We start from the raw sequence: 27147 nt of genomic DNA on the forward strand, positions 1-27147 counted from the left end.
GCATTATTTTCCATAGATACCGAAATAAACCATTTGAGTAATTTTCATAGTCACGCAAAGCAGATTAAGCATTAGCTAGTTCGTCGAACACGTCGTACAAAAAGTAAGCTAGATATTTTTATTCAAAGTTTATACATTTAGTGAATCAAACAAAATTCGTTGTTTCGAATCTAAACACGGTTGTATTATAGCTTTTACAACTATAAGGTAACGATGTCATATGAAAAACCGATACAGCCGCAGTGGGTGAAAAAACCACGTGAGAAGCAACCACTGTGGAAAGAATGGGATTACAATGCAAACAAACGAGGAGTCAGACACACTGTGTATTCAGTAAATGGTGATGAGTACACTGGAGAATGGCTAGACAACCTCAAGCATGGAAAAGGAACATATACTTGGAAAGCAAATAAAGCCATGTATGATGGTGATTGGGCCAAAGGGAAAAGAAATGGATTTGGAACATACAGCTTGCCTAAAGGAACTAGTTATCGGAAAGTGTATGCAGGTGGATGGAAAAATGACAAGCGGCATGGGTATGGCACAAACTTTTACACAGATGAGGAGTACTATGAGGGTGAATGGTATGCTGGTAATCGAAGTGGTTGGGGTCGGATGTATTACGAAGACGGTAAGCATACCACAGCTACAATAGTTGATAATTATCAAAATTTCTGAGTTTTTACGCTATGATAATTAAATGATAGTGTAAATTAGAAATTATTCATTGTTCAAAGATCTTGTCACATGGCTCATTGTACTGAATGATAGTTATGAATGAGATGGTGAATAAATGTCTTTTTGTGTACTTTATGCAGGTACAATATATGAAGGAGAATGGTATGATGACAACCGTAGTGGACAAGGAATGCTACGTTTGCCTAATGAAAACAGGTATGAAGGATCCTTTAAAAATGACAAGAAAAATGGAGCAGGAAAGTTCTTCTATCTTGATAAGGGTCAGCTATACGAAGGGGTGTGGGTAGATGATATTGCCAAATGCGGTGAAATGAGAGATTTTGGTCGGGATACTGCCTCCGCCCCAACTCAATTTGAAATACCTCAAGTAGAACTTTATAACTCTAAGGCCGTTTTGGAAGAAGCTGAAAATACATTCTTACCTGAACAAGACTGATAGCGTTTCTGTTTACAGCCTGTTTTTAACATAATATTGTATTAAGCACATTTTGTAGTATCTTTACAATTTTCAGCATTAGGAAATTAAACTGGTATGAGATAAAGTGGATGAAGAGATCTTTGATGTCATACATGTATTGGCAAATAAAAAAGTAAGCGCAACGCAGTGTTCGAGCTGGACATTACGAGTACAAGCAGTACGACATGATAACACAACCATGATGGTAAGCGTGCAACTTATGCACATGTAAAATAAAAACTATATATCGCAGAAAAAGTCTCTGACAAACCTTCAAATACATTACAGGTTTTCCCCGATTATATAAACATATATGACAAAGGTTCATCCAAAACATAGCTCTACTGCATGATGAAATTAAAATAGACTGGTGAGTTAGTCAGGCACACTGAAAATGAAGGCGAGGCAAATGCCGGGCCACTCTATGTAGCCTGCAACCTCATCGTCATAAGCTATCATCGCTCTCATTGGCATGAAGCTGCTGCTGGGCCTCGTCCGAGTCCATGATAGATGCATCGGTACTGAGCGAGCCAGAGAGGGGTGTGTCCATTAATACTACAAGTAAAATATATGTAGAATATACATAGTGTATAGAGCGGGTAAAAAATTGACTAGCCAAGCCTAAACATATGTTAAAAAGTTTGACCTCTTGTTGAGTGCATCATCGCTAAAGCCAATCTTTTGAGCACCTCTTCAGTCTAACTACTCCAACTATCGATCGTCACTAAATTCTAACACTGATACACAAATATTCTAAGCACCTGCTACACAAGCACCTGCTACACAAATATTCTAAGCACCTGATACACAAGCACCTGATACACAAGCACCTGCTACACAAGCACCTGCTACACAAGCACCTGCTACACAAATATTCTAAGCGCCTGATACACAAGCACCTGATACAATAGCTGTGCAACTACAGCAAAAACATACATAGGCTGGAATCTGCTGATGGATCTTCATCTTCATCAGTGACGTAACGCCTATCGATGGCATCCTTTATGTGATTGTTAGCTCCCTTAGGGTCAAGGTCGGTGGCCCAAGAGAAGTTCAGCATAGAAAGGTGAGCATTGCCTAATTTTTTGTGTACCTAACCAACAATAAATAGAAATTAAAGAGCATGAACAGATAGGAGGGATATTTTGCACCCGACATACAGGTAGATATGAGAACTTAGTCTACACTGAGCAAACTTCCAGCACTATATTATTTACAAACCCTTTCGAAGTATTTCCTCATTTATCCTTCATATATGTATGTGTCTATTAGTAGTCTAACAATCCACTACACGTGTAGCCTCAGACTCTATAGAGGAGAAAAGGGGTGACTAAAAACCCACCTTTCCGATTAAAAAATAGACGAGACTCTCCTTAGGAGTAAGCGCTTTTAGCTCGTCAAGTTCCTTGAGGGCATCATTTAGCTTATCATTCGCTACAAGCATGGATGCTCTGTGAAAAAGACACATGGGATTCCGTGGGCTAAGTTCGACTGCCTGATTTAATGTCTTCAAGGCTAAACTGTTTTTATGTAGGGCCAGTTGAACCTGCAGAAAAAAAGCAGAGTATGACTACAGGTGGATATATACAGCTAAATAGATATCTTCGAGTAGATATAGTTTTACTAACATAGAAAGTAATCCTAATCACATAGACATCGATGAATAGAGGTAATTAAGCTGCTATAGCTACATATCTATATATATATAAATCACATAGACATCGATGAATAGAGGTAATTAAGCTGCTATAGCTACATATCTATATATATAAATCACATAGACATCGATGAATATAGGTAATTAAGCTGCTATAGCTACATATCTATATATATAAATCACATAGACATCGATGAATAGAGGTAATCAAGCTGCTATAGCTACATATCTATATATATAAATCACATAGACATCGATGAATAGAGGTAATTAAGCTGCTATAGCTACATATCTATATATATATAAATCACATAGACATCGATGAATAGAGGTAATTAAGCTGCTATAGTTACATATCTATATATATAAATCACATAGACATCGATGAATAGAGGTAATTAAGCTGCTATAGTTACATATCTATATATATAAATCACATAGACATCGATGAATAGAGGTAATTAAGCTGCTATAGTTACATATCTATATATATAAATCACATAGACATCGATGAATAGAGGTAATTAAGCTGCTATAGTTACATATCTATATATATAAATCACATAGACATCGATGAATAGAGGTAATTAAGCTGCTATAGTTACATATCTATATATATAAATCACATAGACATCGATGAATAGAGGTAATTAAGCTGCTATAGTTACATATCTATATATATAAATCACATAGACATCGATGAATAGAGGTAATTAAGCTGCTATAGTTACATATCTATATATATAAATCACATAGACATCGATGAATAGAGGTAATTAAGCTGCTATAGTTACATATCTATATATATAAATCACATAGACATCGATGAATAGAGGTAATTAAGCTGCTATAGTTACATATCTATATATATAAATCACATAGACATCGATGAATAGAGGTAATTAAGCTGCTATAGCTACATATCTATATATATAAATCACATAGACATCGATGAATAGAGGTAATTAAGCTGCTATAGTTACATATCTATATATATAAATCACATAGACATCGATGAATAGAGGTAATTAAGCTGCTATAGCTACATATCTATATATATAAATCACATAGACATCGATGAATAGAGGTAATTAAGCTGCTATAGTTACATATCTATATATATAAATCACATAGACATCGATGAATAGAGGTAATTAAGCTGCTATAGTTACATATCTATATATATAAATCACATAGACATCGATGAATAGAGGTAATTAAGCTGCTATAGTTACATATCTATATATATAAATCACATAGACATCGATGAATAGAGGTAATTAAGCTGCTATAGTTACATATCTATATATATAAATCACATAGACATCGATGAATAGAGGTAATTAAGCTGCTATAGCTACATATCTATATATATAAATCACATAGACATCGATGAATAGAGGTAATTAAGCTGCTATAGTTACATATCTATATATATAAATCACATAGACATCGATGAATAGAGGTAATTAAGCTGCTATAGTTACATATCTATATATATAAATCACATAGACATCGATGAATAGAGGTAATTAAGCTGCTATAGTTACATATCTATAATAAATCTCAAAGTTTGTTGTCTGTAAGGATGTCTGCCTGCCCAGGTAGCCGTCCTGTATACCCTTTTCTCGATTGTACAAGCTGAATGGCGTGACGTATCAATTGAAACTCTATTAACTTTAGGAAACGCGATGCCTTTTCGTGTTTTCATGAACTTTTATTTCCCGTTTTTTATAAAATTCAAATGCTAAACCGCGATTAAGGCTGATACTTTTCACACAAACAATAATTGTGTTATCTCGAGTAGGAATAGCCTCTTCATTCTCTGATTTCTCTCCCTGTTCAGTCAGACAAAGTACCAGACAAAGACAGTTCGATGTTTTATTTTTACACTTGTACCATAAGGTACCAGTATCGTCGTATTCAAAGTTTTGATGGATAACTTCTGCTGGAACAGCAACCTTTTTTTATACACACACACACACACTCCTATGCAAGAATTGCTACTATTAATTCAACATAATCAGGATTTTTATTTTGTTTTCTCAGTTCGTATTAATTGTATCATTACTGAATCATCTTTTATTGTAATCGTACTTTGCTTGCTAATTATTATCGTAATTACTTGCTAATTATTTCACATATTAACAAATTTATAGTTGTTTTATTTTGTTTCTTAATTTATTTGACTTGCACAAAACATTTTCCTCGTGATATGAAGTTTGAAAGTTACAGTTGTTTGACAATGTTTGAAAACCTTTACAGTTGTTTTATGTTTTCTCTTGATTTATTTAAACTGCACAAAACATGTTTCTCATAGGAAGTTTGAAAGATAGAATGGTAACTGTTATATGTTAAATAAAAATAGATTTTCTGTGCAAAGACTTTTATTAGCCAGGCATTCACCTAGTATATATCTACATGTATATGAAAATCTCAAAGTTTGTCTGTATGTATGTCTGTACTTCAGCACGTCCAGCTAAAGCTATTAAAATTTTGCAATTAAATCTCCGTTTCATGCTGGATTTGAACTCACGGATATTGCAACCTTAACTTCCTACCATTACAGTCCTTACCACTTTATCGCTCCGATCATATACCGTACACCCTTTTCTCAATTGTCTACGCTAAATAACATATTAATTGAAACTCTATTAACTCTATGAAACACGATGCTTTTTCTTCCTCGCTGTACTAGGGCTAATTTCTCTCACAATTAAAATTTGACGATTATACCCCAGTTCAGCATTATCCATTATGATGAAAACGGGTTCGCAAACAGATAAGTGATAAAATTTTGGTTAAAAGTTTACGAAAATGCATACTAAAGCTTTGTTGAAGTATGTTTTTAGTAAGCTAAAATCATATAAGTTACATTCAGAATATATGGTACACGTCTGTCTTGAAAGTAAGAACTCTGCAAGTAGTACATTGTAATGTTACATTTTCTTGCAGATCATAACCACAAAATGCACTAAAGTTATTGTAGGTAACTATAGTTACTAAGTTTTGTTACTAATTTTTAATAATGATGATTTCGATGATTTTTAACAGGCAGTGATTGCATTAGATAATTACTATGGGTTTCTATACCATTCTATACATCTATACGATATCATGCCAACACTGAAACATATATATATGTGTGTGTAGGCTACATGTATAATATCATCATAGCAGTCTCCCAAGGCGACATTGACTGTTTTTATTTTGATCTAACCCAACCTCTCTAACCTGCTCATTTCCTGCCATCATTTGCCATTCATTACTGTATACATGCATATCCATTTCTTCTTTCCCCCTGAACTGTGTATTTAAATCTTAGTCCAGGCTTCACCTGGTTGCATTTTCCCTGCTTCATCTGGCAGTAAAACAGTTCTCAGAGAATGCAAAATTGATGCATTTCCTCACTTGCATGCCCACACCTCAGATTCTTTTGAACAAGGACAGTTTAAAGCAAAGTAATGCGACTCTCAGTACAGTAATCCCTCCTACACAGCTGCAATTGTCACATCTTCGCTATATCGACGGTTTTCAAAGATTGCGACTACTCGAGTGTCTTCATTCTGATCTCACAATGATGACTTATGTTTACAAGTCATGGTCTTGTTTTCAAACTAAACTTTATTGCCCCTATGTGACTCTAGGGTGTACCCTCTGCCGTCAGAGGCCTTAATTTGGATATGGATAGCAGTAAACTATCATTATCATTATTAAAGCATGAATGGGGAGAGCACAGTCTATTGATATGAAAGTTCTCTAGTAATAAGCTGGTTGTTGTCAGCGATCAAAAAAGAATCTCTTCCTAGATTAGCTCGAGGCAAGTTTTCAACTACATATTGAATGGAATTTGACCATCTCTTGTTTTTTCCATCTACAGAGCAACACTTTACATCGTTCTGCTATACTAACCCTGATCGTCTTTAAGAACATTTATCACTGACCTTGGCTCTTGAATCTGACCCCAGTCATGCTTCGACATTCACTTCTCAGTAATCACTTACGGATTTTAGTATATACAATGTATGATGTATACAAAATATATACAACGTACAGCTGTACTATACGAGTATGTACATGCAGAAAGAACTTTAAGTATTCTGAAATGTTAAAATTATGGCTCATACTTAAAAAAAATTTAGTTTCTACTTCTTGAAAATCCCCATTTCAAGGGTGGGCTATGGGTAGGTCTGGAACGTAATAGTGATTTTATCCCTCCATGAGACACCCATGGTGGATCATAGATGTCTTATCCTAATGCTCTTGAAGTCTGTCTGTTTGCATGCTGCAGACAGCCCATATCTTAGCATCTATATGTATATTTCTCAAAGTATGTGGATCTGTCTGTCTGCATCCCGGCTATAGCAATTAAAATCTTGGACTAAAGATTCCGTACCAAAGAAGATTTGAACTTGGACCCTCCCATTTGCCAGTTCAACACCTTATCAATTAGGCCACAGAGATTGATTTGTTAGCTAGCCGATTTATGTCGCTATACGGGAGCAAATACCCAACGGCTTAGCGTACTGCGCAGGGTGATTGCGTAACGCCACTGAGACGAATAGCTCTCATTAGTAAGCATACTCAATTTTTTCATAGGTATTGTGCAAGGCCAATAGCAAGTGGCAGGCAACTCTCATTACTTCTAATTGTTTATAAGCCGATTTTTATTACCCAGGCAGTGCCGGGTAACACCGCTAGTCATACAGTAAAGCTGCCTGTACTGAGGACTGATATATTTGATTGTAACCTTGCAGTTGCTCCAGACCCTAATTCTCTAGTTTCCTTAGACTATACTAGCATTCCTCATCCTCAATACAATTCATTGTTCAGCCTCTAATAATCCAGTAATAGACCAATAGATGTAGTCACAAAGTCCTTACTCAATGTACGTGGTTGTAATGGCATAGACATAGGCTAGGTGGCTAAATAATACGGTAGATTACAACTAGTTGCAATAGCAAAGACTCGATAAATGGAGTATTAAGTGTGAAGCGGACAACCGCGCATTTCGAGGTATATAAAAATGATGTGAACAAGTAAACACATTTCTTTCAAATGCTGACTGCCTAAAATGTAGGGTTAATGTCTTATGTAGGTCGTAGGTATGCTATAATAGCAGAAACACAATTTTGGGAAGACAAATTTAGCCCTATTATGGGCAACGCGAATGTTGCCTATATTTTGCTCTCTTTTTTTGGTGGAGCAATATTAAACCTTTTTTCTATGCAATAAATCTGCTAACTTACCTCCACCTTGCCAAAGATCTCTTAATAAATATGCATCGAAAAACCAAGAAATATCTCTACCAGTTGATATCTATTGCTTGCAATTGACCTGCGATGATATTATAGCCTGTGTCCTTCTTTGCAATCTTGTGGCATTTTCAATTTCCATTTCATTCTAAATTTGAAGACATATTTGTATTTTATATCTATATTTAGTTATTTACCAATGGTGTATAAAACCTCATTGCAATCATGATATGTTTGCTACAGTTTGCAGCCAAAACTAGCTCTTTATGTGCAATAGAAGTGAAGTTATGAGCATCGATCCATTGTAAGCCGTGTTAAGATAGCCACAAGGATGCTATTAAATAACATGCTATAAATCTGCATATTTAAAAGGTAAATAATGATAATCCATCAAATGATACAAATATATATTCATGAACAAGTGACATACATGGATGTAAATGAACCATACTTATGTTACATGCAGAAACAAAAAATGAACGTTTTTAAAACAAAAATATTTCCATCGTTTGCTCGGATAGCTGTGTTCTGATTGTTGCTTTTGATGGAACGAACACTTTCTAGTTGCCCAATACCTTCCACAATATCTTCTGGCCTCAAATATTTTTCTGCACTGCCGAACTAGTCGAGAATAGCGTCCAAACAATTTTTTGGCACAGCAAAACCTTTACGCGGTGCTTTTAATACAAATGCCATGCGTAAAAGTTTGTTCGCTAAATGTAACTTTTGGTCAAATAAGGCAAACCGTTTTTATATGCTCTTCGAAGTATTAAGACCGCGTTTAACAAGGAACTACTATTAGCCTGGGACAGTTAGTAATTACATGTATTTCTACGGTGTTGCTTTCAAAGTTCATCTACCAACATAATTTTAAATCGTTTTTTATATATAGGTACATGTACTTCGAAGTATCAAAACCGTATTAAACAAGGAACTACTATTAGTCTGAGACCGTTATAGATTATTTCTATGGTGTTGCCTTCAAAGTTTTAACGAAAAAAAAGCGCAAAGCTTTGGAGTTGGACAATGAGAGAATTGATTGTTAATAATGTAAATGATTTATTATTAATACGATTTTGTGGGCACTTTTTACTTATTACTTGATATTATGGGTTCATAAAAATCAGTCAAGGTGGCGTTCAAATAGAAGGTGGCGCTCTAGTTTTCAACCCTTTTCTCGTAGTGGAGGTCAAATAGAGGTGATGGTCACATTGAGGTGGCGGTCAAATAAAGGTGGGCGTTCAATTAGAAGTTTTACGGTGTATTTGATTAATTTAAATGGGTGGTCCTCTTTGGTCCAATTATAGTTTCCTAATTTGCTAATTGTAATTCCTTCTATCTGAAATCAGCTTCATTTGAGATTCGGTAAAGAGGACTCACAGATTCTAAGTTAAATAAAGGCGACCTTAGAATCAATGATATTGTCAGAAATAATAAAGCGCAGTGGAGATGTCAAAGCCTTTTATTTTTGTGTTACCATAGCAGTCGTTTTAAATGTGCCATCCTTCAAGAAATCTCGCAAGATTCTGTACACACAATTAATGATAGGACTAAAATGCTGGTCAATAGAGGCTCAAACCCTTGACATTCACCTTATTAGGCTGATGCTCTAACCAACTGAGCTGATTGGCAACCTTAAAGTGGCCAATTGACCACTGTAAGGAGATCAATTAGCTCAAAGGTCGAAGGTCAATTGGCCAAAGGTGGGTCCAAATATCTCCAAAGCCTCCTAATAACGTGAATCATCAGAATACGATTTTAAACCGCTCCAGGGTTGGCAAAGTATGGTGAAAAAAATCGTATGGAGGGGTATAAAAACCATAGTAATCATATAATGCAAACGTCCCCTGGTACAAATCATCAAAATTTTATATATAAGTGCTGTTCATGTTAAAAATTAGTAATAAAATAGTATGTTAACTTGAGCAACTATAGTTACTTACAATAACTTTAGTATATTAAGTGTATTTATTGGTTATGATCTGCATTGAAATGTAACGCTGCAATGTGCTATGTGCAGTACGTACCATAGAACGTTCTTATCTTCAAGACAGGCGTACACACGTAGAGCATAAACGTTGAATACAACTTGAATGAATTTAGTTTACTAAACACACACTTGAAGCTAAGTTTGACTTAGTATTTTTAACTATTTTACGGAATTACAACTTTTTATCACTAAAACTTTATCACTTTAGTTTCTGGCTTGTTTTCACTATAATTTTAGCTGATCTCATTAAAATCTTTTGCAAAATAAGTTGGCTCAAATGAACCAGTTTCGAGAAGTGGATTTTTGTTAGAAAATTAAGAGAAGTTGTCTGACCACTAATTTTCTGTTTCAAGAGATCGCAACTCTAACTTTGCTACTGGTTTTCGAGAGAAATGTTACTGTTGAACTGAGAGAAATCGGTCATCATGTCTCTTTCAGGCGTTGTGAAAATGTTTTCAGCCAACAGCATTTCGGCGTCTTTGTTATTTTGACGTATGTAATAAGCCCACCGAATGACAAATTTGTATAGTGAAATAAGATTCCTATGGTGAGGTGAAAAAATTTTTCATGTTCCCCTTTGACAGGTGCAAAAATCGTATAACAGGGTAAGCATATCCTGAAGGGCCACTGTAATTGTGCAAATCAAAAAAAATTGTTTTGTGACAGAAAAAGTGAACAGATAGGCATATGGACACCACCTAATAATATTATAAAGAGATTGGGAGCAAATAGGTATAAACAAGACATGAGAGCAATTAGTCGATGACTCACCAGACCAACATGGCACAAGAGAACAGCGCTTTGGGGGTTTATGTCTAACGCTCTTTTGAAATGAGTCTCAGCTAGCGCAAACTTCTCTTTTTTGTAGAATATCATTCCCAAGCCATACCTGTCAGAAAACACCATAACTGACATTATAGATGACGCACAGCAGATCATAATTGACATCATAGCTGTCACACAACTGATCATAACTGACACTGTAGCTGTCACACAACTGATCATAATTGACATCATAGCTGTCACACAACTGATCATAACTGACACTGTAGCTGTCACACAACTGATCATAACTGACACCATAGCGGTCACACAACTGATCATAACTGACACCATAGCTGTCACACAACTGATCATAACTGACACCTTAGCGGTCACACAACTGATCATAACTGACACCTTAGCGGTCACACAACTGATCATAATTGACACCATAGCTGTCACACAACTAACTGAAATGAGAAATGATGCAGCTGTAGGAACTGACCAAGCATTGTAGTGGCGAGTGTCAACTCTGAGAGCATTGCGAAAGGCAGCCATTGCCTTGTCATAGTCTTCTATGAGAGTGTACTCGTGACCTAGAAGGGTGTAGGCATATGCAAAGGTAGGGTCTAACTGGATGGCTCGTTGGAGGAACTTTATGGCAGTTGTGTGTTCTTTCTGAAGACTAAAGCAGTTGCCATTCACACACCATGTCTACAATACGAGGATACAGTAATACTTCAACTTACGAGTGCTCCAACGTACGAGAAACTTGAGATATGAGCCAGCTTTTAAGCAAGTTTTAGCACTAACATATGAGCCATGTTTGAGATACGAGCGTGTGAGTCAGTTGCCAATTATGTCGGAGGTGTTTTATGAGAACAGCGTCACTCTGTATTTTTCAACTGCTCAGGTTATACTTTTGTACCATGATTTTTTGTGCGCGATTTCCAGTGCAGAATTATGTGAATTAAAAGTACTGTGCGTAGACCGAAAGTTTGCCAGTAAAATGAAAGATAAAGCAAAGACAAAGCAAATGATAACAATTGATATTAAACGGAAAATTATTGAAAAATATGTGAAATGTGTATGCGTGATTGAGCCAGCTCACAATATGACAGAAATACATCCACAATTATCAAACAGAAGGATTATATTCAGGGCATTTAGTTTGCAAAAGGACTAACCATAGTTTCTAAACGGCGCAGCGATTTTCACGACTGCTGATGAGAGACTGCTCAGGCATTGAATAAAAGATAAACAATTGGCCGGTGACAGCGTAACTGAAACGATGCTATGTGAAAAGGCCGGTGCTATCTATCAAAACTATAAAAATTAGACATTTGGACAAGCTAGCTAGTGGTCTTGCATTAACCCTTTGTGACGACACCTATGTTCGTCCTAAACGCAACATGTTGAAAGGGCAACAAAGGCAAACGCCCTTAGATAGGTTTTTCTTAAAACGGCCGGCTGGTTGTGAGAGGGAAACAAAGGATTAGCTAACCAGCGAGAAACTTCAAACTATGAACGCCGAAGAAATTTTAATTGAAAATGAAAGTTTGCTTTTAGGTTTGCTTTTAAGTTTGTCTTTTAAGACTTTGATAAAATCCAAATTTGTCAAAGTCAACTGTGGTAATGAAGGATAGCTTATATCTCCCTCCCTGGCAAATGCTAGCGTTAGCTGCTATTGTATGTATGTAATTTTACATTTTAATTAATCACATTTTCTTGCATTATTTTTTATTTGATGCTTTTTGAAAGCATGTGGTAAGTTAGGACAATAACCAACATGTTCTTTCTGTTACAATATCTTGTTTTGAGTGTTTTATTTGAATTTTTTAGAGTATGGAAACCAATCAAGATATATTTAATTGTTCTATATATAAATAAATTGCACCAACATGCGAGTAAATTGACATACGAGCTCAGTCTCGGAACGCATTAAGCTCGTAAGTCGAAGTATGACTGTACCAACTAAGTTAGCCCGAGTTAGCTCTAGTTATCAGGTAATTACAGCAACACAATGGACGTAACTAATGGACGTAACTAATGAACGTAACTAATGGGTGTAACTACGGACGTAACTGATGGATGTAATTAATGGACGTAACTAATGGGAGTAACTAATGGGAGTAACTAATGAACGTAACAATGGGTGTAACTAATGGGTGTAACTAATGAACGTAACTAATGGGTGTAACCAATGAACGTAAGTAATGGGTGTAACTAATGAACGTAACTAAATGCAAAGCTATACCTGAGCACTCGATTTGTCTATATCGACCATATCTTGTGCGAGCGTGGATAAGGCTACTTCCTTTTGTAGGTGAAATAATACTGTACTATAGGTTTCCATTCCATGAACTTGGTGTGGCTCGAGCATACGCAGTTCTTTGAAAGCTTCCTCTGCCTACAATGGATGCAAAAAGGCCACTGCAGTCGATGCATCGATAGAGCAAGAAACAACTAGCCGGCAGTTTGTCATCGATAAATCCAATAGGGAGTAAGATGGACCAGCAAGTGCTTAGATAACAGAGACTAATATAATGGAGACTAACATAACGGAGACCAACGTAACGGAGACCAACGTAACGGAGACAAACGTAACGGAGACCAACGTAATGGAGACCAACGCAACGGAGACCAACGCAACAGAGACCAACGTAACGGAGACTAACGTAACGGAGACTAACATACCAGAGACTAACATAGCAGAGACTAACATAGCAAAGACTAACATAATAGAGTCTAACATAGCAGAAACTAACATAACAGAGACTAACATAGCAAAGACTAACATAGAAAAGACTAACATAACAGACACTAACATAACGGAGACTAACATAACAGAGACTAACATAATGGAGACTAACATAACGGAGACTAACATAACGAAGACTAACATAACAGACACTAACATAACAGAGTCTAACATAACAGAGACTAACATAACAGAGACTAACATAACAGAGACTAACATAATGGAAACTAACATCACAGAGACTAGCTGACAGTCATATAAAACAGTGGCTGACCTTTTGGTACTCGGAAAGCTCCAAGTAGGCCTTGCCAACTTCTGCCAACACCCAACCAGTCCTGTACTGGTGGTAGGGAATATTCTCATATATTTTCACTGCCCGTCTCACGTTGAAAGTCTGCGAAGCGAGGTAAGCAGAACCAAGGTCTCGCAGTAAAGATAAAAATGCATCTACAAACAGAATAACAGGCCGCGATCAAATATCCATATTTTATGTTGAAAATTATTGAGTCGTGTAACAAAAATTGCAAGAGCAGACAGCTTTCAAATGCAAAGAGGTCGGTGGAGTATGAGGTCACCCTATGGCGCACACGCATCGCAAACTGCTATATAAAAACCACCAAATACTAGTGCTGTGTTTAAAGTGGACTTTCTAGGGCTTTGATATCGATAAGTAGTTTCTATGCTTCCCCCAGGTATTCTGAATGGTGTAAAATAACTAACGAGGGCATACCTGAAATAGGCACTGCTGACCTCTCAAAGTTCTACACATCTGCATGCTAATCTATACAGCCGCATGGTACTCTGGCTTCAAGTCTGTGCACTACAGTGCAGCCACCACCCTTGCCCAGCTACAGTTCGCATGCCCAGTCAGTTTTGCACCATTTTATAAAACTACCGATATTGAATACAGTGGACCTCGTCATACGACATTAATTCATTTTGGTGTTGGGTTCGTAAGATGAAAATACCATATGGAGGAGTATATGAACCTATAGTAATTATCTAATGCAAACCCCTGGTAAAATCATCAAAGTTTTATATAAGCGCTGTACATATTAACAATTAGTAACAAAATAGTATGTTAACCTTAGTAACTATAGTTACCTATCCAGTGGCCAAGATCTGCAATAAAGTGAAACATTATTATGTAAAGCACTGTTCGGTACCGTTCGGTACACTAAACTTTTGTGATGCATAAACTTTGAATTTATCTTAAACGAATTTAGCTTATTAAACAAACACTTGAAGCTAAGTTTTAATATTTCACAAAAATTAATTTTAATTTTGTCAGTCTTAATTTTTTCTTACCCATTTTCGGCTTGACGCATTTTGCTTCGCGTTCACTATAACTTTTTAGCCAACCTTAGTAAAACTTTTTTCAAACTAGTTCGACAAAAAAGACCGAGCGATGCTGTTGTAAACTGGATTTTCAGATAGACACGTTGATGTCATATGGTGGGGGAAACGCCGAAATGAGGGGCCAGAAAAACGTCATGTTCCACATCGTAACACTAGAGAACCGGAAGGTGGGGGACGCTGTAACCCAGGGGTCCACTGTACAATAATTGACAAATACACCCGCAACCACAGACTCTGTATGTGTTCAAAGCTAATATAATGAACAATTTCTAGAAAGCAATAGGTCTATGCTTATATAAAATACCAAAAAGGTTCCAGGTAGGTACTGGCGCCGTATGAATGTACCTCAAGGTTGCTGTTAGTGGGCATAGGAAGGGAAAAGGCAGTTGCTATGGCAACCATTAGTGACTAACTTAATAAAGGTGCTAGTAATAACAAGCAAAGCAATTGACTGACTGGCAGACTGCTTCTGCTTGAAATCGAGAGTCTCCGAAGGAACAACACTCGGGTGCTGGATTGTATTGTAAGAGTTCTTTGTATTGACTTCTTGCTCTAACTTCTGTGAGGATCTCATCTTGCGAGCACTGGTTCTCGGACTCGTCTGCTTTCTCATCTGCACCTTGTTATTCTCCTAGCGCATAACACCAACATGAACTCTTTAGCACAAATATCAAGCTCACTGTCTAACACAATTCACATATTCTGAAATAGATCAGCGCAATGAAATTACACTTCATTATAGCAAACCCTTACATTCTCAGCCAAGCTGCCCGTCACATCTTATCTGCATAGATGGATGACAGTGACTGATACAGACACATGGTACTACTCATAGATAGGTGACAGTGGCTGATACAGACACATGGTACTACTCATAGATAGATGACAGTGGCTGATACAGACACATGGTACCACTCATAGATAGATGACAGTGGCTGATACAGACACATGGTACTACTCATAGATAGATGACAGTGACTGATACAGACACATGGTACTACTCATAGATAGATGACAGTGACTGATACAGACACATGGTACTACTAATAGATAGATGACAGCGGCTGATACAGACACATGGTACTACTCATAGATAGATGACAGTGACTGATACAGACACATGGTACTACTAATAGATAGATGACAGCGGCTGATACAGACACATAGTACTACTCATAAAAAAGAGGGACTTGACCATGACAGGGGATAGTTTAAGAGCCTACGAGTGAGAGTATACCCATAGTTCCTTACCTTAACATTAGAGGAGTTTTGGCTGTCTAAAATACGCTTGCTTCGACGTCGAGGTAGTGAGGTTCGGTAGGTGATCGGAGGAGGAAGTATGACCTCAGACTTGGTGTTTGATGTACTCGACTGACCAAAGACCAGTTTTCCAACTGGTGCTGATGCACGTATAGTCTGCAGTTTGGACACCTGCAAACCCCCAAGAATATCAACCTTAAATGTGTGAAAGACTATGACAATGACAAGGATTTCTGATAAGCAAAAACACTCATAACATGATTTAAACAAGTTCAGAGCAGAGAAAAAGAACTGACCTTGTCTCTTTTTATAGGGGCTGCTGGCATATCACAGAGCATGGAAGTAGGTGTGTCTAGATCACATGAGCCTGGCAAAGGACTGTCCAATGGCAGCAGCCCAAAGCTTAAATCAACATCATCTTAATTAAAAAGATTTTTAAAGTATTAGGGTAGTAGGCCACTAGTATTAGTACATATATCAGCTACACTTATAACTAGTATTAGTACATATATCAGCTACACTTATAACTAGTATTAGTACATATATCAGCTACACTTATAACTAGTATTAGTACATATATCAGCTACACTTATAACTAGTATTAGTACATATATCAGCTACACTTATAACTAGTATTAGTACATATATCAGCTACACTTATAACTTGTATGAGATATATCAGCTACACTTATAACTTGTATGAGATATATCAGCTACACTTATAACTTGTATAAGATATATCAGCTACACTTATAACTTGAATGAGATATATTAGATGTTGCTGTTTATAATACACCAAAACGGCAAGACTTGTTTTGAGATAATCTTACCTCGGAGTTGCTCTACTAGAGTTATTGGCTGACATTAACTTCTTGCCAACAGGGGGCGTGTCCTGTGTTTGGTTGACATTAGATGGGGTTTCAAAGTTGATGGAGTCAAGATTGCTGGCTAAATCTGACTCGGTGAGTAAACTAGGAGAGTATATAGAGGTTGACAGTGGCCCAGATTTTCCCTGTCAATAAACATTGCCTGCAGATATATTGTAGGTAGGTATTGTAGGTAGGTATTGTAGGTAAGTATTGTAGGTACGTATTGTAGGTAGGTATTGTAGGTAGGTTTTGTAGGTAGGTATTGTAGGTAGGTATTGTAGGTAGGTATTGTAGGTAAGTATTGTAGGTAGGTCTTGTAGGTAGGTATTGTAGGTAGGTATTGTAGGTATATTGACAAATTATAAAAAATCAGATTGCATTTGAAAAGACATTAATGCAAAGAGGTCTCAGGCAACGCTCGTTTTGATAACAAATGAATCAGGTAGGGGGTATAGATATTTTGCGGGTCATTTTGGGCAGGCAAGAGTGGTGGTGAGCGTGTATTAACAAGGTAAGTACTTTGGTTAATTATCCAAAAGTTCCTTGTACAGTCTACAGATTTAGGGTTACAAGTCGGAAAATGTTATGGCTTCAAGGAATGCCAACCAAAATACTATCTGACAAATCAAAAAATGGATAATCATGAAAAAACTTGTAAAAGAAGTTGCTCGCAAATGCAACTGGAACAACTCAGCTGCATAGTGAAAGCAGATTTTACCAAGTTATGCGGAGTACTGATATTGGTATGTTCACCCGTAGGTGTGTCCATATGGAGGGCAGTGACTTGAGGTGAGAACAGAACTGACTTCACACTGTTCATGGCCTGCTGTACCTGTTCAGCTTGAAAGAGCTTCTCAGGGTTTGGTTGACCTCCTAAAATATGAGGTAAAGGTGGAATGAACTATTGAAGCAATCAGTGAACTAAGTTGGGCTGTTGGTGACAGACTATGCGCATATACAGAGGAACCTTTACATACATGCTAATAAAAATTCAAGATATGAGAATGTGAGGTATGAGAGAACTTGGATGTTTCACAAGGTGGTTGAGCAATCAAGACCGTCAGTGCCAATGCGAGCAATTTAAACACCAAACTCAAAGTTAAAGAATAAATCAGCTCATTAAAGCAACTTAGTTCATTCATTATCATCTCCAGTCTCTTGTGTTCACCTGCTCTGCCACTATGAATACACCTCTGTTGGCCATAAAATATTTACATTCTATTTGGCTGATATTATATTATTCATTTGATTTTTGAATTTTTGCGTTCAATTAATATGTGAATGTGTTTTCAGTAATTAGAAATATCTGTCTTATAGTCTTTAAGAGTTGGTCCTCAACTCTTTGAATGGTTTTGAAAGGTCGACAATGAATTAATTAGTGTTCAGTTATTCCTTATGGACAAAATGGGTACTAGATATGAGCAGGAGTTGGGAATGAATGGATCTCATATGTTGAAGTTGCACTGTAGTCATTTATTGTAGTCATACACTTTAGTCGTATACTGTAGTTATGTACTGCAGTCATATACTGTAGTCATTTACTGTAGTCATTTACTGTAATCATATACTGTAGTCATACTCTGTAGTCATATACTTCAGTCATACACTTTAGTCATATATTGCCATCATATACTGTAGTCATACACTGTAGTTATTTACTGTAGTCATATACTGTAGTCATTTACTGTAATCCTATAATGTAGTCATATACTGTAGTCATATACTGTGATCATATACTGTAGTCATACACTGTAGTCATATAATGTAGTCATATACTGTAGCCATATACTGTAGTCATACACTGTAGTCATATACTTCAGTCATACACTTTAGTCATATATTGCCGTCATATACTGTAGTCATACACTGTAGTCACATACTGTAGTCATATAAGGGCAATAGAATTGGTGAGATGAAAAGATAAGAGTAAGCCGATGAAAGTAGTGAAAGATAAGAAAATAGAGATAGTAAACATACCCAACTTGCACATGCTAGAAAAGCTAGACCACATGAAAGGGTTGAGGGTCAGACTAGTTTGGTAGTACTCCAATGCTTTTTCGTGCCGTTCAGTTCTTCTGCAAATATTCACAGAGCTTTGCTGTGTACAAATACATATAATTGAGGAAGGCAGAAATTGACGCTAAAAGACAGGTGACTGTCACACCATGTATATGAAGTAAATAAATGTAGATGAAATATTAAAAGCTTAGTAAATAGATCCTTAACAAAGGTATCCTTAATAAAGGTATCCTTAATAAAGGTATCCTTAATAGAGGTATCCTTAATAAAGGTGTCCTTAATAAAGGTATCCTTAATAGAGGTATCCTTAATAAAGGATCCCTTAATAAAAGTATCCTTAACAAAGGTATCCTTAATAAAGGTATCCTTAATAGAGGTATCCTTAATAAAGGTGTCCTTAATAAAGGTATCCTTAATAGAGGTATCCTTAATAAAGGATCCCTTAATAAAGGTATCCTTAACAAAGGTATCCTTAATAAAGGTATCCTTAATAAAGGTATCCTTAACAAAGGTATCCTTAATAAAGGTATCCTCAATAAAGGTATCCTTAATAAAGGTATCCTTAATAAAGGTATCCTTAACAAAGGTATCCTTAATAAAGGTAACCTTAATAAAGGTTCCCTTAATAAAGGTATTCTTAATAAAGGTATCCTCAGTAAAGGTTCCCTTAATAAAGGTATCCTTAATAAAGGTATCCTTAATAAAGGTTCCCTTAATAAAGGTATCCTTAATAAAGGTATTCTCAGTAAAGGTTCCCTTAATAAAGGTATCCTTAATAAAGGTATCCTTAATAAAGGTTCCCTTAATAAAGGTATCCTTAATAAAAGTATCCTTAATAAAGGTATCCTTAATAGAGGTATCCTTAATCAAGGTATCCTTAATAAAGGTATCCTTAATAAAGGTATCCTTAACAAAGGTATCCTTAATAAAGGTATCCTTAATAAAGGTATCCTTAATAAAGGCATCTTTAATAAAGGTATTCTCAATGAAGGTATCCTTAATAAAGGTATCCTTAATAAAGGTATCCTTGATAAAGGCATCCTTAATGAAGGTATCTTTAATAAAGGTATCCTTAATAAAAGCATCTTTAATAAAGGTATTCTCAATAAAGGTATCCTTAATAAAGGTATCCTTAATAAAGGTATCCTTAATAAAGGTATCCTTAATAAAGGCATCTTTAATAAAGGTATTCTCAATAAAGGTATCCTTAATAAAGGTATCCTTAATAAAGGCATCTTTAATAAAGGTATTCTCAATAAAGGTATCCTTAATAAAGGTATCCTTAACAAAGGTATCCTTAATAAAGGTATCCTCAATAAAGGTATCCTTAATAAAGGTATCCTTAATAAAGGTATCCTTAACAAAGGTATCCTTAATAAAGGTAACCTTAATAAAGGTTCCCTTAATAAAGGTATTCTTAATAAAGGTATCCTCAGTAAAGGTTCCCTTAATAAAGGTATCCTTAATAAAGGTATCCTTAATAAAGGTTCCCTTAATAAAGGTATCCTTAATAAAGGTATTCTCAGTAAAGGTTCCCTTAATAAAGGTATCCTTAATAAAGGTATACTTAATAAAGGTTCCCTTAATAAAGGTATCCTTAATAAAAGTATCCTTAATAAAGGTATCCTTAATAGAGGTATCCTTAATCAAGGTATCCTTAATAAAGGTATCCTTAATAAAGGTATCCTTAACAAAGGTATCCTTAATAAAGGTATCCTTAATAAAGGTATCCTTAATAAAGGCATCTTTAATAAAGGTATTCTCAATGAAGGTATCCTTAATAAAGGTATCCTTAATAAAGGTATCCTTGATAAAGGCATCCTTAATGAAGGTATCTTTAATAAAGGTATCCTTAATAAAAGCATCTTTAATAAAGGTATTCTCAATAAAGGTATCCTTAATAAAGGTATCCTTAATAAAGGTATCCTTAATAAAGGTATCCTTAATAAAGGCATCTTTAATAAAGGTATTCTCAATAAAGGTATCCTTAATAAAGGTATCCTTAATAAAGGCATCTTTAATAAAGGTATTCTCAATAAAGGTATCCTTAATAAAGGTATCCTTAATAAAGGTATCCTTAATTAAGGTATCCTTAATAAAGGTATCCTTAATAAAGGCATCTTTAATAAAGGTATTCTCAATAATGGTATCCTTAATAAAGGTATCCTTAATAAAGGTATCCTTAATAAAGGTATCCTTAATAAAGGTATCCTTAATAAAGGTTCCCTTAATAAAGGTACCCTCAATAAAGGTATTCTTAACAAAGGTATCCTTAATAAAGGTATCCTTAATAAAGGTATCCTTAAGGAAGGTATCTCCAATAAAGGTATCCTTAATAAAAGTACCCTTAATAAAGGTACCCTCAATAAAGGTATCCTTAACAAAGGTATCCTTTTAATAAAGGTATCCTTTTAATAAAGGTATCCTTAATAAAGGTATCCTTAATAAAGGTATCCTTAATAAAGGTATCCTCAATAAAGGTATCCTTAATAAAGGTACCCTCAATAAAGGTATTCTTAATAAAGGTATCCTTAACAAAGGTATCCTTAATAAAGGTATCCTCAATAAAGGTATCCTTAATAAAAGTACCCTCAATAAAGGCATTCTTAATAAAGGTATCCTTAACAAAGGTACCCTTAATAAAGGTACCCTTAATAAAGATGGGAGTAATTATCAACAGCTAAAAAGTAAACCACTCAATATACTATTAACATTACACAATATGGCTGCTTATATGAACTTTTTTCTGTTTAGAATAAAAGTAATTTAGGATTTGCCTACCTTGACATGTCAAATAAGTAAATCCAACCAATCGGATATAGACAAACAGAAATTTATACGTCTGACTATGCAACTATGCAACAGCTTACACAAGCTTATATAGGGAACAATTTCTAAGGCAAGTGTCTTTCATATTTCTAGACTCAATAGAAATTAGGGAAGTCCAAATGGACCAACAAATTTCATAAAAATAATTATACAACAACTAGCTGTAGGCTTTGTGGACTTTTATGACGTCGCAAAAGCCAAACTAGAGAGTGTACAAAATATTAGCACGCAGAGCAGAGAAATAAATTTGACCTTGCAAACAAGTACCCTTGAGCATTTGCTATTGATAATTAGTAAGCCTTAGGCTTTGGGCTCTTGTTTAACAAGCGTAAAATAAAAATATGGTATTTTGCAAGCAGTGTAACTGCATGTGCACCCTTACAAAAACTGACATATTGTGTAAACTAGTGACTCAGATCAAGGTAGAGTTATTTAGCTCGCATTCCTTTCATTGCTGCCACAGACTCTCTAGAAGAGCCCTAGGAGCCTTGCTTTGTTGGCCCTTTACAGCTGAAACACAATCGACAAAGCAACGAGTAGCTGATAACATCTCTACAACTAGAATAAGGTTTCATTAGCTGGGTGATGTTTAATTGTATGAGAATCACCATAACAAAGACACATACGCAACCCTAACCAAACTGCATCATACAGCGCCTATAGAAGTGCCTATAGAAGTGATATACATGTATTACCTGCAGACGTCAGCGAGAAGGCCAATGACAAATGATGCATTGTCCCCATATTCATCAGAGAAATCCTTGAGAGTGCTGAGGGACTTCTTATTTGTACTGTGGGTGAGTACAAACTCTGCCTCCTCTAATCTTCAAGCAAACAAATTCACTTGACTAGTATCAACAGGTGAAGCACTGCTGCCCACAAATTCATTGGACTAGTATCAACAGATGAAGCACTGCTGCCCACAAATTCCCTTGACTAGTATCAACAGTTGAAGCTATTCAACAGGTGAAGCTCTGCTGTTCAAAAACCACCTTCAGACTACATGAAACTGTAACACTCCATCTAATTGATGACTGCACTATGCAACCTTGGTTTCCTATTTCAAAGATGCGTTGTTGCTAGACCATCCCAATAAATTGATAGCGCTGGCACTAGATGACTTATCTTGCTGCCAATAACAACTAGTAGTCACGCTACTACATATACACATTGACTAACCGTATAAGCAAGGTCTTTGCATCTGTTCATAATGAGAAAAACTGTTTTCAATTGTTCATTTAGAGAGAATTACAAGCTGCCAACAAAAAGCTAGCACATACTATACATTAATTTTTCGCACACACAGAAAACGCTTTGCCGTATTTATCAAGCATACTAGGCCAATGACCAATGGAAACAGTGAACAAACAGTGAACAAACAGTGAACAAACAGTGAACAAACAGTGAACAAACAGTGAACAAACAGGGAACAAACAGTGAACACTAGGATACAACAGGGTACAACAGGGTACAGACTGCATACTTGTCAGTTTCATAGCAGCACTTGCTGTATAAGTATCGGCAGCGAGCTGTCGGGTAGCCTTTGCTCCTCAGAAATCTGTAAGCTTGCGATTTTCTGCCAGCTTGGTAATATGCGGAAGACAGAAGGAACAATGTTGAATCACTTGGGGCTGTAAAGGAAGGTTTAGGTAGCAATGAGTAATATTCAAGAAATAGCGATGACAACGTTACAAAATCTATAGCAAGCAAAACAACACTTGATATTGTACTTGATCATTATTTATTAAACTTAGAAGACCACTTGTCCGAGGCAATATTCAAATAATTGTACTATTTGAGAGCTTGGTCAAGAGGCTGTGATAATCCAAAACCTGTTGATAACAAATATGTTCAGTGAATGGTAAAAAATGTTTTCGTTCATCTGTCAATCATCTTCTAATCATTAGAATAATCATCAAGACAATCCTGTATTGTCGGAAGCACCATGTGGGGGATAACTCCCGACGTATGAGTATACATAGACCTAGATGATTGAGTATAGCGTAGCACAATTGAATTATAGATATATTTAGCTACTTTATTGCGCAATTCAGAAGTACCCTAGTTTGACCAATACACTATAACTCAGCCCATAGAGACGCTGAGTCTGGCACCTTCATGGTTGACATTTGTCAAGAGTAGAAAAATCTGACCGTATAAAATATTATCCTGGGACAGGAATTCATCTATCTTTAAAGATTTTATTTATTCATGAATATCTTAAGCTAATGTTGGCATATCAGTCCCAACTGTTCCCCTCGGAGTGACCTAGTCTTTGGGCTAAATTAAGTGTTTTCACCAATGAATATCTTAAGCTAATGTTGGCATATCAGTCCCAACTGTTCCCCTCGGAGTGACCTAGTCTTTGGGCTAAATTAAGTGTTTTCACCAATGAATATCTTAAGCTAATGTTGGCATATCAGTCCCAACTGTTCCCCTCGGAGTGACCTAGTCTTTGGGCTAAATTAAGTGTTTTCACCAATGAATATCTTAAGCTAATGTTGGCATATCAGTCCCAACTGTTCCCCTCGGAGTGACCTAGTCTTTGGGCTAAATTAAGTGTTTTCACCAATGAATATCTTAAGCTAATGTTGGCATATCAGTCCCAACTGTTCCCCTCGGAGTGACCTAGTCTTTGGGCTAAATTAAGTGTTTTCACCAATGAATATCTTAAGCTAATGTTGGCATATCAGTCCCAACTGTTCCCCTCGGAGTGACCTAGTCTTTGGGCTAAATTAAGTGTTTTCACCAATGAATATCTTAAGCTAATGTTGGCATATCAGTCCCAACTGTTCCCCTCGGAGTGACCTAGTCTTTGGGCTAAATTAAGTGTTTTCACCAATGAATATCTTAAGCTAATGTTGGCATATCAGTCCCAACTGTTCCTCTCGGAGTGACCTAGTCTTTGGGCTAAATTAAGTGTTTTCACCAATTCTCTTACCTTCTGCGAAGAGTCTTTCACTGAGGAAGACAGCGTCCTCATGAGAATGGTTGTTTAACGCATGCACAATCGCTGCCTACAATCGCAAACAATAAGTATGAATAGGACTGGCAGTATGAGTGCATCTCAAAAACATTATGTAACGCCTTCAATTTCAATCCGATGATCCAAGCGTTAATGTTGGTGTCCTAAACAGACTACTTTACACAGCTCAAGCTCTCAACAACTAGCATATATTCAATGCAGTACACAGCTTTCTGTGATGCACACCTTTTCCCATGTGTATAAGGTAACTTGCCGTGTAAAAATCTATAAATTGGAGCAGTTGCTCAAGGTCCTTATGAGTAAAATCAACCGACCTGAACAGGGTCTTGTGGAAGAATCATACTAGAATGAATAACAGAGATAATCTCATGTCAGCTTAGTGTAGCGGGTTTACAGCTTTCTGGTATTCCGCTTGACATGAAACTCTGTTAGGACTGCTTTTCAGTTACCAGTAACTGCAAAGCAAACTCTCAATGTAATAAAATGAGCGTTAGAGTTGAGAAAATATATAGTCAGGTTATTTTCCATACCAATTGATCCAATGGTATTTGTAAATCAAGGACCTAATACAAGGTCCAACTGCCAACCCTTGTAAAAAAGCTATCCGGATGTTAAAACCATAAAAACTTCACTGAAAGCCCAGAAATTCCCTTTACATCTGTGAGCTTTGCGGTGGGAAGCAAGGTCAAGTTTAAGGTTGTAAAAATATGTGTGTGTAAGTATCTTTGGCTACTCAATTTTTTACCCTGTTATATTGATGATTGAGAACTTATTAAGAGTCTGTAGACCAGTTTGAGTATAAATATAAAGTATATTGTTTATAATTTGGCTTAACGTTACACCGTTTCAACTTGAAAATATCATTTTTCTAGCAGTGCTCCTATTGCTCCATCAAAAAATAATATAAGATATGAGCAGCGAATGATATTAATTGGTAGTAATGCCCACATACTGCTTTCACCAACACACTGAAACTGTATGCTATGTGTAAAATATTTCCCATTAAGAATAATATGAGTTAACTAAAATATAGTAATCTCATTACAGCTACTTCGAAGCATTACTATTGTATCAACCCATTAGCAGCTTATCTGTGTGATAACTAGATTTAACAATTTTTATAAAAACTCTTGGAGTATTTGTGAGACAAAAAGTGAGTTCCAAATACCGGAATAAACTTGAAACTATGAGTATGTTCAATTCATATTTTAGGACAATTTACAATGCATTCATATTTATATACTTTCCAATCGTATCCTGTGGGTTTTCATATAAAGTAGAAAATTAGTTTTTCAGTGTTAAGAAAGCTGTGCTCAGATTCTCTATGCATATGGGTATGGTGTATGTATGGTGTAAGTATGTATGTACGGTGTATGCATGGTATATGTGTGTATGGTGTATGTATGTATGGTGCATGTATGTATGGTATACGTACGGCATTTGGATTCTAATGATATACGAAGAGCAATTGGAGAATTACAATAAAGGCTGTGTCGATTGTAGTGTGGAATGGTATGTGATCATTAAATCATAGAGGTTTTTTGACAGTGGTAGTGTGTAGGTCTTTACAAACCATTCTTAAAAATGTGGCTTGACATCTTTGTTTTATATCCTAATATTCTGTTAGAGACTGATGTGTGTGTTACCCAGTCAGTATTCGAGGGTTTCGAATACGCCTCATGAGGTTTCACTACCGCGTTGAACAGATCTGAGAATAATGACATCATTGGTTATGCGTTGTCACATTCTCAAGATTCTATAAGTAAAGCTGACACCATGTTTACGGAAAAAGTTAACCTGTTTGTTGTGTCAGCACTTCCTCACACCACATCATCCCCGAGTCTAAATGATAAAAAAATACAACAGGAGAATGTTGAAGTAATAACTTTTGTTCTTAGTTATGTGAGGTCTGGCTGACTTACATATCTCCCTTCGCATGAAATATTTAACGTACTTAAAACGTAAACTGGACAGATAGACACAAATGATCATCAGGCTCCTCTTTTTTGTTCCAAATTCCCTACTGGTCCTTCGGAAAGGTTGAGGTTTTTGTGACAGCAAACGCTCTTTGCTATTAATAGACTACCATTCGAGATTAATCGAAGTTGCAGGGCTAGAATAGACCACTAGTTCAAACAAAAGTGATTTTACACACCTGAGATTCCGATTTCTGACAATGGTTGCCAGTTTGCCTCCAATGAGTTCAGGTTTTTTGCCAAGGCACAGTTGTACAAATACCACCAG

The 27147-nt window shown here is 36.1% G+C and overlaps 3 protein-coding genes across 4 annotated transcripts; 2 read left to right on the forward strand and 1 right to left on the reverse strand.

The window, feature by feature from the left end:
* The first annotated feature begins 121 nt into the window (after positions 1 to 121).
* Positions 122 to 1146, forward strand: LOC137391951 (MORN repeat-containing protein 3-like). The gene is made up of 2 exons (XM_068078527.1): positions 122 to 631; positions 819 to 1146. The coding sequence occupies exons 1-2, from the start codon at positions 214 to 216 to the stop codon at positions 1133 to 1135; spliced, it is 735 nt and encodes a 244-aa protein (XP_067934628.1). The 5' UTR covers positions 122 to 213; the 3' UTR covers positions 1136 to 1146.
* A 424-nt stretch (positions 1147 to 1570) lies between these two features.
* LOC137391950 (cell division cycle protein 27 homolog) lies at positions 1571 to 27147 on the reverse strand. Of its 2 annotated transcripts, XM_068078525.1 has the most exons (18): positions 27059 to 27147; positions 25218 to 25358; positions 24859 to 24934; positions 23401 to 23548; positions 22613 to 22741; positions 19047 to 19144; positions 17788 to 17942; positions 17031 to 17212; positions 16497 to 16602; positions 16192 to 16371; positions 15397 to 15571; positions 13856 to 14028; positions 13078 to 13230; positions 11326 to 11534; positions 10830 to 10947; positions 2499 to 2702; positions 2093 to 2249; positions 1571 to 1711 (listed from the first exon to the last, which is right to left on the reverse strand). In XM_068078525.1, the coding sequence occupies exons 2-18, from the start codon at positions 25242 to 25244 to the stop codon at positions 1602 to 1604; spliced, it is 2400 nt and encodes a 799-aa protein (XP_067934626.1). In that variant the 5' UTR covers positions 25245 to 25358; positions 27059 to 27147; the 3' UTR covers positions 1571 to 1601. The 2 variants fall into 2 exon arrangements, with proteins under 2 accessions (XP_067934626.1, XP_067934627.1); XM_068078526.1 differs by lacking the exons at positions 24859 to 24934; positions 25218 to 25358; positions 27059 to 27147 and having other exon boundaries at positions 22613 to 22736; positions 23401 to 23541.
* Positions 13367 to 13831, forward strand: LOC137392277 (uncharacterized protein in mobD 3'region-like). The gene has a single exon (XM_068078948.1). It carries the CDS (start codon positions 13367 to 13369, stop codon positions 13829 to 13831), a length of 465 nt encoding a protein of 154 aa, XP_067935049.1.

The sequence above is a fragment of the Watersipora subatra genome, chromosome 3 (genome assembly GCF_963576615.1).
Source record: "Watersipora subatra chromosome 3, tzWatSuba1.1, whole genome shotgun sequence".
Lineage (NCBI taxonomy): Eukaryota > Metazoa > Bryozoa > Gymnolaemata > Cheilostomatida > Watersiporidae > Watersipora > Watersipora subatra.